Source organism: Saccostrea cucullata, unplaced genomic scaffold (assembly GCF_032062105.1).
Source record: "Saccostrea cucullata isolate Sc308-1 unplaced genomic scaffold, CSIRO_AGI_Scuc_v1 ctg132, whole genome shotgun sequence".
Classification (NCBI taxonomy): Eukaryota; Metazoa; Mollusca; class Bivalvia; order Ostreida; family Ostreidae; genus Saccostrea; species Saccostrea cuccullata.
In genome coordinates, this window is record NW_026927480.1 from 296,164 (window position 1) to 307,497 (window position 11,334).

Sequence of the window (11,334 nt, forward strand, 5' to 3'; positions counted from 1 at the left end):
CTTTTTCTTCCAGTGACCTTGAACTTCCCCGAATGACCTTGGGTCAAGGTCATGACACACCCTTGGATCATGCGCAATCTTTGAGTGAAATGAGAACCTACCAAGATTATCCATAAGAAAGATATGGACCGGACACGAATTATGAACTTTTTCTTCCAGTGACCTTGAACTTCCCCAAATGACCTTGGGTCAAGGTTATGACACACCCTTGGGTTCCATAAGAAAGATATGGACCGGACACGTTTACACAGACAGACGGACAGACAGACAGACAGACAGACGGACAGACGGACAAGGTGATTCTTCGTTTGTTGGGGGTATAACAAACAAACATTATGTTATACACTGTAGATGGCTCAGTCATACAAGTCTCTCTCTCTCTCTCTCTCTCTCTCTCTCTCTCTCTCTCTCTCTCTCTCTCTCTCTCTCTCTGAATGCTTCTATTGTTTTATTTTATCTATGTGATCGTTATATAAACAATCAGGTTCATATAATATTTCCTTCTGATAAAAAAAAACTAGACCGCCAGTACTATCTTTTAGATCCGCACTTCGTTATCTTTGCTATCAGTCCCTATCATCCCAGGGTACAGTGTGTTGGACTCTCGCGATATCTCATTATAGGTGTCCTAGGAGGGGCGGACATTACTAATTTATTATATAAGGTAAGAGTTCAATAAACAATGAAAAATAAATATAAAAATACATACTCAGTACTTGAAATAATTACTAACACTGGAACTTAAAAAGCTCAAGCTGTAGTATTGCGTGTAAGAGATAAATGAATTACCATAGCCTTATACTCTATCAATTCAATTGATACATTACTCAGTATATGTGTTCGTATAATTACGTACGAATGCATTTACTAGTATATGAATAAGTAGAATTGGTTAACAGCAGTCAGAATAAGAAAAAATAAGAAGTCGATACACACAAAGTTTAATTCAAAAAATGTATTTTGAACAGCATCAATAACTTATAAATATTATTGTTTTGCAATTATCAGTAAAGTACAATCAGTCTAACGACACAATATTTTCTCATTAACTTTTTTCCAGATTAATTAAATATGTTTCGAATATTTATACATTTGGTATCCATAACAACAGTTTTGTCTGTCCACGGAAAGGATAACTCAGTATGTAGCGGGGATCCCATATCTACAGGTAAAGGATACTACAGTAATTATTCAAAAAACGCAAAAAATATGTGTTGCCATATATCCTAAAGGCATTGATCATCTTCTTTTATGGTTCTTATACTCATATTCTTTTTTGTTATTTGTTTTATACTGTTGGTAATGCAATTGTATGATATGATAAGCATTAATTATAGCAGCTGAACAGTTTTAAAATCATAGCAGCTTAATTATTTCTACCATTTTACCACTAAATCATCAAACATCAACGATTAAAAAACCACTATAACATTAATCCACCATCTTATCCATTGTAACATTAATCATCCACAATCTTAACCATTGTAACATAAATCACCCTCCATCTTAACCATTGTAACATAAATCACCCTCCATCTTAACCATTGTAACATTCACCATCCTCCATCTTTACCATTGTAACATTAATCATCCACCATCTTAACTACTGTAACATAAATCACCCTCCATCTTAACCACTGTAACATTAATCATCCTCCATCTTAACCAATGTAACATTAATCATCCTCCATCTTAACCAATGTAACATTGATCATCCTCTATCTTAACCAATGTAACATTAATCATCCTCTATGTTAACCACTGTAACATTAATCATCCACCATCTTAACCATTGTAACATTAATCATCCACCATCTTAACCACTGTAACATTAATCATCCTCCATCTTAACCAATGTAACAATAATTACCCTCCAATCCTAACAATATAACATTAATCATTCTCCATCTAAACCACTGTAACATTAATTATCCACCATCGTTACCACTGTAACATTAATCATTCTTCATCTTAACCATTGTAACATTGATCAACCGCAATCTTTACCACTGTAACATTAATCAGCATCTTAACCACTGTAACATTAATCATCCACAATCTTAACCATTGTAACAATAATTATCCACAATCTTAACCATTGTAACATTAATAATCCTCGACCTTAACCACTGTAATATGAACCATTCACCGTCTTTACCATTGTAATATTTACCATCTTAACCACTGTTACATTAATCATCCATCTTAAAAAACTGTAACATTAATCATACACCATCTTAACCACTGTAACATTAATCATTTTCCGATCTTTACCACTGTAACAATAATCATTTTCCGATCTTTACCATAGTAACATTAACCTTCCTCCATCTAAACAACTGTAACATTAATCATCCTTTAATCGTTACTACTGTAACATTAATCATCCTCCATTTTAACCAGCGTAACATTAATAATCCTCCAACCTTAACCACTGTATCATTAATCATCCACCATCTTAACCACTGTAACATTAATAATCCTCCATCTCAATGTACCACCGTAACATTAATCACCATACAATCTTAAGCATTGTAACATTAACCTTCCTCCATCTTCATCACTGTAACATTGATAATCCTCAACCTTTACCACTGTAACATTAATCATCCACAATCTTTACCACTGTAACATTTACCATCTTAACCACTGTAACAACAATCATACACCATCTTAACTACTGTGACATTAACTATCCTCCAATTTTAACCACTGTGACATTAATCATCCTCCAATCTTAACCACTGTAACATTAATCATCCTCTATCTTTACCTTGTAACATTAATCAAAGGCCATCTAAACCACTGTAACTAACATTAATTATCCACCATCTAAACAACTGTAACATTAACAATCCTCCAATCTTAACCACTGTAACATTAACCATCCTCTATCTTAACCACTGTAACATTAATCATCCACCATCGTAACCACTGTAACATTAATCATCCTCTATCTTAACCACTGTAACATTAATCATCCTCTATCTTAACCACTGTAACATTAATCATCCTCTATCTTAACCACTGTAACATTAATCATCCTCTATCCTAACCACTGTAACATTAATCATCCTCCATCTTAACCACTGTAACATTAATCAAAGGCCATCTTAACCAATATAACTAACATTAATCATCCACCATCTTAACCACTGTAACATTAATCAGCCAACATATAAACCACTGTAACATTTATCATCTGAACCACTGGAACATCCACCATCTTAATCACTTTAACATTATTCATCTATCTTCTGAACCACTAAAAATCTTATATTAACTGAAATATAAACATGTTAACCGTTGTAAAAGCAAACCACTCGAGTAGTTCCAATTGCAACTTTAATTACTGTGAAAGTTATCATCTACCATTTTAACCCCTGTAACATTTACAAACCACCATGTAAACCACTATACATAGTAAATAACTTTTTCTACCATGTTAACCACTGTAACATAACAGTTTCACTTTAAGTTTAAGATGTGTAGAAAATTTCTTTCTTTTTGAAAGTTGCCAATAGACCTCGCCCTAATGTTACAAACACCTTCTCGGCGCACATTCAGTGTAATATAATGAACAAAAATGAGACGACGGACATCCACGAGTGGTTTGACGACAGTCAGAACGCGGGGAGGGTCCGGCAGCTGGCCTCAGGGGTAGAACTGGACGCCTGGTACAGCTACACCACTAACGAGTTCATCGCGTACGTACCAGGAGGCGGTGAGTGCTATTATGACGTCATCAATAGTGAAAGTGTATATACCCAATGGCGGAAATGGGAAAGGTGTTGCCCCCTTAATTATTAAAAAAATCTTTGTAAAAGTAATGAAACTCAAAGTAACTATTTTCATAGCAAGAATGTCTGTTCTCGATTAAAAGATTATAACCCTATATAACTTGGATTCTTGTATAAAGTTTAATTTTAACTATCTTATTCATCCAACTTGAAAGATATTGAGGAAAACCAGTAACATGTGTATATAAGTCATAAGGTGCACATATGAAGGCTTCTAACCATAATTAAAGCTTTTGATATTCAGTCATTTGAAGCAAAAGCCGTTTTCGATTACGTACTAACTTAAACTTTCAACTGCTATTCTACAAAATTAAATATCAGATGATATATATACTCTTTTTTTTCTGTGACAATCTTAAAAAAATTCAAATATGTTTCTTCAAAATGCTAATATTAATAATCATTACTTGATACACACAATAGGTTGTGTGGTACAACAACTCAGTACATCTAACCAGCGCTTCCTTCTGGGTTACACCACGAGTAATGGCGGGAAGATCTTCTCGGCGGCCCAGTCCCTCCACATGTCGGGTCAGGGGATTAACGAGATCTACATGGGGCTGAGCAGTGTAAGGGGGATAGCGGTGGACGTGTGGCAGAGCTGTCAATACTGGCAGAACATGGACGCCACCATGAAGGTGTTCTGGTACTTTTCTGGTACGTGTGGCCAGTTATAGCGTATATATATTCAACTATATAACGAAATCAATCAAACCTGGTCAGCAGGGGATGCTAACTCCTCTATGACACCTAATCCCATCTCTGATGTTTTGAATGTCTGTGTTTTCTGTTATGTGAGGCCAGTTTTAAGGTTCATTGATACTCTGATAAGAGAGACAACTCTTACTGACATTAATGTCTATTATTCCTTCATAGATTTTTCCAGTTGAAGTGTCTTTTTTGTCCAATTTTGCCCCGCATGCTATGTTATAATTGTTTGTTTTTTACTTATAAAATACATTTCTTTTGGAAAATCATCAAGATTCAAGCATCATTTTATATGAGTGAGCGGAGGGTTTATGAACCTTAATATACATTCAATTATAAAACAAAATTAATCAAAACTGGTTGGCAAGGGATGCTTACCCATCCATGGCACCTAATCCCACCTCTGATGTTTTGGAGGCCCTTGTTTGCTCTTCTCCAATTTCGTAATGTTTCGTGGTCTTTTGAGCTTTAGTGCGTGTTCGATATGTAGTTAATGCATTCACTGTGTATAGGTTTATATGTTATGTACACGTCTATTTTTAGCGGCCAATCCAGAATGGGACACGGCGGTGGGCGTGACCGTCCCTATAGCAGCACGTGTCACGGGCGTTATCTACGACCCGGGCGCCACAACCGGTAGAAAGTTTGACCACTGGTATGAAATGTTCCATTACCGACAGACTGTGTCAGATCCTAAAATTTTCGAGGTACACTAAGTTTCAAATCACTATCTTATGTCAATCGAAAAAAAAAACACTCGACGTGGAAGATACCGCACATACTACAGATCACAAAATTTTCATACCTTACTGAGAATTTTTGCGAGATACTAGTTGTCATTGCCTCTTAATCAGCGATAAATAAATTTTGCAAATTGTTGTTTTTCCTCTATATAATCGAGATAATCTTAAGGAATATTTTTATACGCGAGAATGAAATTTTGGCGAGCTAATTTCTCGCGTAATTACGCAAAAAAAAAGTTCTCACAGAAAAAAAAGATTTACATAATGCAAAAAAGGAAAATTTAGATGTTTATAATTCTTACTTAATTTTTTCAGACTCCCGCCGGGGTTCAATGCCCAGGACGTAAGAATACTAAGGCCCTACCCACAATGCCTCCAGCCTTCAGTTTTATGTCGGAATACGTCGACAAGACTAGGAAAATTGTGTCTTTTATGAAGGTTCTATGATTTCTTTTTATAAGATCATATTTTTTGTCCAACAGTGTTTTGGTTTATTCATTAAGCAGAATTATTTTTTTTTTCATGTTTGATAACATACGCAACTGACGTCTGAATTTGACTATAATTGATCTGATTTCGCTATTTTTATCCATCTAAAACCGTTCAATGATAAATCCTTGATCCGCCTCTGTATTTTACAGGAGTACTATTCTTTTACTGAGAAGATGGTGATGTACTTTTCCCGTCCACTTCCTTCAGACATGAGTCCTTATGGCGTAAGCGATCTGAGAGAAATCCATGACTTTAACACGGGTAAATACTGTAACCATGTAAACCAACACAGGTAAATACTGTAACCATGTAATCCAACACAGGTAAACTAACACAGGTAAATACTGTAAACCAACACAAGTGAATACTGTAGACTAACACAGGTGAATACTGTAACCATGCAAACCAACACAGGTAAATAGTGTAAACTAACACAGGTAAATACTGTAGACATGTAAACTAACACAGGTAAATACTGTAAATTAACACAGGTAAATACTGTAGACATGTAAAGCAACACAGGTAAATACTGTAAACTAACAAAGGTAAATACTGTAAACCAACACAGGTAAACACTGTATTTTTATATAAACCAACAAAGGTAAATACTGTAAACATGTAAACCAACATAGGTAAAAACTCTTAACCTGTAAACCAACTAGCACACTGACAATTATTGCTGTAACCAATATATACATGTATAGGTTACAGTTATTTTTTTATACTAACAATTATCAGTGTAAACCAATGCAGCTGGTTACATCTAACTTGATATATTTAGAAATATTACAGTAACTGTAATGACATACAGCTAATTACAACATTTCGCTTTGTAACACTTTAAAGCAAACATGCACAATGATAAATTTTCCGTAATTTTACAGGTGTGGCTTACATCATTGACACGATGTACGGTAACTGTACTGTTCAGCCTATAAAACAGACGTTCGACACACGCTTTGTCGACAAAAACCACCTCAGAATCAGGAATGCTAAGGAATTCTTCTACTTTGATGTCATCCAGTACACGTATGAGGGCGTGGTACGTATGTCACGTGACGTGCATAAATATACAGTATGTGCACGTGACGTAATAATAAATGCACATATGATTTTGTCAACATTAAAATAAAAAGTGAAATAAATTCGTTTTTAAACTTGCATTGCTCTTGTTTATTCCACGCATAGTCATAATGAGTTGTACATATAAAATAAATTTGAAGAGGTGAAATTAATAGCAAAGGTAATTGTATGTTTTTTAAGTGAAAATGGATTAATATTATCAATGAATTAAATTACTTTCATATGATAAATATTAAGTTTTTTCCATCAATTAAACTTTACATACTAAGTGTGCATCTCTCAAATGGATTAAGAACCTGTAAACATGTTAAAGGTATATCTTTTACTCACAGAAAACGGTCCGTAACATTGATTGTGACAGCTGGGTCGGGGTGAGGGCAAACTGGCCGTCCCCCGGGGTCAACTCTACGTGGCAGTGGTACTTCGCTTCTGTATGTATATTAATTCATTGTATGAAGGCAAAATCAATGGCCTGAAAGTACTGAGATTCTTTTTAAATTTCTTAATTAAAAACCTTATTTGATGATAGGCATTAAAGAAACTAGTCGTATTTTTTTGGAATAGAAACCTTATTCTGAATATTGCTGGCTGATTTCATACAAAATCAATGGCTTAAAAGAATTATATTTCTTGTTTTTTATTCATGTTAAAAAAAGCCTGTATATTACTGTCTTACTTTCAAACAGAACCAGTGGGCCGAGGTTAATACAGGGGCTGCACAGGGCGGTACTCCGGTACAACTGGTTATCGACGCCCCCTCGGTAAGACACGTACATTGTATACTGATGTAATACAGACCTGCCTACCCTTTTCATTGCAAGGGTGTAATTTCGGTACATTTTTGGTGGAATTTCAGAGGTAAAAGCGTAATCAATCATGTTTTCCTTTTTTTTTTTTTTTTAACTATTATTCTTCATTTTCTTTCAAAACAACCGAAATTGTACAATACTTAACAAAGCTGGCATAAACTTTTCATAATTTATCGAATCATCTATTAGTAAAAAAAGTGTTGTGAAATACAAGTATACTATATCAAACTCAATTCAACCGTACACCCTTTATGAAGCATTTGGTCAATTTCTATCAAAACATTTAATCGAAGGCTTGCATTTGAATATTATAACAAATCGTCCATTTTAACATTGATTTTTTTTTTATCTCTTTTAACACTTATATTTCTTTATCTTGTTCCAAGAAATGTTAAAATACACTTAATTAAGCATAGAAATGGTTTCATGTTTTGCAGTATCGTTTAATATTTAACGTAAGTAGTGCCTTCTCGTCTTCTTCCGAATCTTCATTATACCAGTTTACATGTAACTACTAAGTATACTACGTACATTATCGAAGTGGTCTTAGAATTACTTTCATAAGAACTTATTACCAGGTATTTCATTTCAGCATGTCGTACTTTAACTCTGAATTTAGACGTTCATAATGAAATTTTAACCAAAATATCAAAAGCGTAAAATTAATATAAGTGGCGTTATAGCGTAATTTTGTGGTAAAAAGCGGAGGAATTACGCCATAAGCGGAAGGGTAGGCAGATCTGTGTAATATACATGTATAAATAAAAGTCCTGAGCTATCTAGTCTTATTTAAAATATTGTACTGTAAACACTCTTTTTGTGGGTTTAGTATCCATGCTTGTGGATTGAAACAAAAACAATGCACGTTAAGATTATGTTACGCAAATTACAAGTTGATATTTAACAATTTGTCTTGTAATCTTTTAAGGCTGTGCCAAAATTTACAAAGAATCCCAATATATTAAACTACCGGTAATATCCTTTATCATTTATGAGTTAATAATTCATTTGTTATCGAAGTTCTTGCATTTAAAAGAGTGGATCTATGTACTATATCTCGATCGAAAAAAAATTGACCTAAATATTTAGGTGACCTATCCTAATGATAATGAGTATCACATCTTTAACTTTGGCCAATACAGTGGATTAAGATGCATTGGCTAATCACAATGAGTATAACATCTATAACTGACCTGTATAACTATTGGCCTATCACAATATATTTAAGATCATATCATCGTAACCTCTGCCTGACCAAGATATTAATTAAAGTGACCTATCTCAACGAGTATAACATCTTTAACTTTGATCTAGATATTAAGGTGGCCTTTCAAAATGATAATACTTCTTTAACTTTGAACTAGATATCAAGGTGGCCTATCACACTGTGTATAACATCTATAACTTTAACCTATATATTCAAGTGGCCCATCATAATAAGTTTAACATCTTTAACTTTGATCTTGATATTTATATGACCTATCAAAATGAGTATAACATCTTTAACTTTGACCTATATATTCAAGTGGCCTTTTACAATGAGTATATAACATATATAACTTAATTTGACCTATATACATGTATTTAGATAGCCTATCTGTCTCAATGAGTATACAATGTAACATCTATAACTTTGATCTATATAGTTAGATGGCCTATCACAATGAGTATAACATCTTTAACTTTGATCTATATATTTAGATGGCCTATCACAATGAGTATAACATCTTTAACTTTGATCTATATATTTAGATGGCCTATCACAATGTGTATAACATCTTTAACTTTGACCTATCGATTTAAGTGGCCTATCACAATGAGTATAACATCTTTAAATTTGACCTACATATTAAGGTGACCTATCACAATGAGTATAACATCTATAATTTTGACCTATATATTTAGGTGGCCTATCACAACGAGTATAACATCTTTAACTTTGATGTACACACACCGGACATTCTGAAGTTTGACATTAGTCAGTGCTACGTTAACAGAAACAGAAGGAAATTCCAGCTCACTTTTTCAGGTAAAGTATTCTTCAACATTGCTACAACACGGCAAAATGCATTGTTTTGAGGAAAATATTCTGAGTCCCAAGAAGAGATTTCTCCCGTTTCTTGTTTATTTTGGGGATTTGCACATTTTATATAAAAATTAAAATTTTGGGATGCGTGGATTTTTTTTTTTTTTAAAAAAGAAGAGATAAAATGGATTACAATTTTATTTAATGTAATCATTAACAAGCATCCTTTTAATGATTTACAGTTTAATTAAAAAAACAACAATTTCTTAATTTCATTTGATAGGAGATTACAAGTCAGCCGTTGATGGGAACCTTGAAACCTTCAAGTATAACATCCTCAAAAGTCTCGTCTCCACCCTCAGTGTATCAGCCATTAGGATAGCCAACTTAAATGTAAGTACAACTTAAGTTATCGTTAAATGATATCTAAGTCAAAGCTTAAGCATATTGCTTAGTCTGTCCTTTCAGTATCAGGATAACCCTGTTAAATAGAAGTCATGTAACTGAATAAAGCACTTAAAAATCTAGTTTTAAGGATTAGAGCTGCATATTTTATATAAATTAGACATAAATAATTTTTGCCATGCCAAATATTTGCTTGTTAAGGGTTGTAAAACTGGCAGATATTTCTCGTTCTTGCAACTAAAATTTTTAATTAATGTTTTGAAACTGCTGCAAAACGTCGTTTAGGAATAAAACTATTACACTACACTTATTTACAGGTATATTACTCCCCCACAGACATAATCGTGTCGTTTGAGATCCTGGACGTGGCGCCAGTTGTTGGAGACGTACAGAGTGTAATCAAAGAGACACCACTAAGTGTTGCTGCCAACACGCTACAGACCAAAGTCCAAAACTCACAGTTCGCCATCGCTCTAGACAAAACAGCCTTCCCAAATGTATGTATTTGTATCCAGTTTGAAGTAAATAATTTTTGGTGTTTTTTTTTCATTCATTTTTAACCTAGACTTATACCTAATGGTATTTAAAATGACAAGGAGCTCAAAGCTAATGTAACAAGTCAAAAGGAAATGCTTATTTCATTATGGTACCACATTCATAACTTGCAAAAAACCCATTTTACTCCCCTTTGATTTTGTCATTTTTTGTATAAATTGTTAGACAATTATTTTTATACTGAGTTCTCCCAGTCAAGACAAGGAACTCAAGACAAGTTTGACCGGTCAAAAGGGGATGCTTACTTCACTATGGTACCTGATCCCCTCTCCGTGTTTAGGAGTCAAAGTTTGCTGTGCAATAAATTCAATCTATAGTACTTTCCTTATTCTACAGATACCTGCCATGGTACCCATCAAAGAGTCTTTCACAGAAACAACGTATCTAAATAACAAGGGACAAAAGGCGACAGCTAAAACGGGATACAGTCCAGGTATTATAGTAATGTCAATATGCTCGATAAATTATGCTTTAAAGAAATTTTCAAACTTTCAACCTCGCATCATAACCATGAAGAATTTACAGTACATGTATTTTAATATTGGATTCATCAAGAACGGTGGTATATGTGCCTATAATGACATTATGTGATTGACAGGTGCCATGGCTGCTGTAGGCGTCACATTACCGATAGTGGGTGGAGCCTTAGGAGGGGTGTTTGCTTATTTCTTCTTCAAATAAACATTTTTAAAAATCCTAAAGCAAGGTAAATG

The 11,334-nt window shown here is 33.9% G+C and overlaps 1 protein-coding gene across 1 annotated transcript; it reads left to right on the forward strand.

The window, feature by feature from the left end:
* The first annotated feature begins 574 nt into the window (after positions 1 to 574).
* On the forward strand, positions 575 to 11,329 carry LOC134274625 (uncharacterized). The gene is made up of 15 exons (XM_062756902.1): positions 575 to 664; positions 1,061 to 1,168; positions 3,515 to 3,724; positions 4,224 to 4,457; positions 5,052 to 5,215; positions 5,567 to 5,689; positions 5,893 to 6,004; positions 6,628 to 6,785; positions 7,159 to 7,257; positions 7,513 to 7,587; positions 9,541 to 9,664; positions 9,945 to 10,054; positions 10,384 to 10,563; positions 10,958 to 11,054; positions 11,220 to 11,329. The coding sequence occupies exons 2-15, from the start codon at positions 1,072 to 1,074 to the stop codon at positions 11,300 to 11,302; spliced, it is 1,866 nt and encodes a 621-aa protein (XP_062612886.1). The 5' UTR covers positions 575 to 664; positions 1,061 to 1,071; the 3' UTR covers positions 11,303 to 11,329.
* The last annotated feature ends 5 nt before the right edge of the window (positions 11,330 to 11,334 follow it).

Bases quoted from the DNA above. Each gene is read 5' to 3' on its own strand.
- LOC134274625 (XM_062756902.1), top strand. From the start codon at position 1,072: ATGTTTCGAATATTTATACATTTGGTATCCATAACAACAGTTTTGTCT. The intron at 7,258-7,512 runs GTATGTATATTA...ACTTTCAAACAG, and splicing joins GGCAGTGGTACTTCGCTTCT to AACCAGTGGGCCGAGGTTAA. The intron at 9,665-9,944 runs GTAAAGTATTCT...TTCATTTGATAG, and splicing joins ATTCCAGCTCACTTTTTCAG to GAGATTACAAGTCAGCCGTT.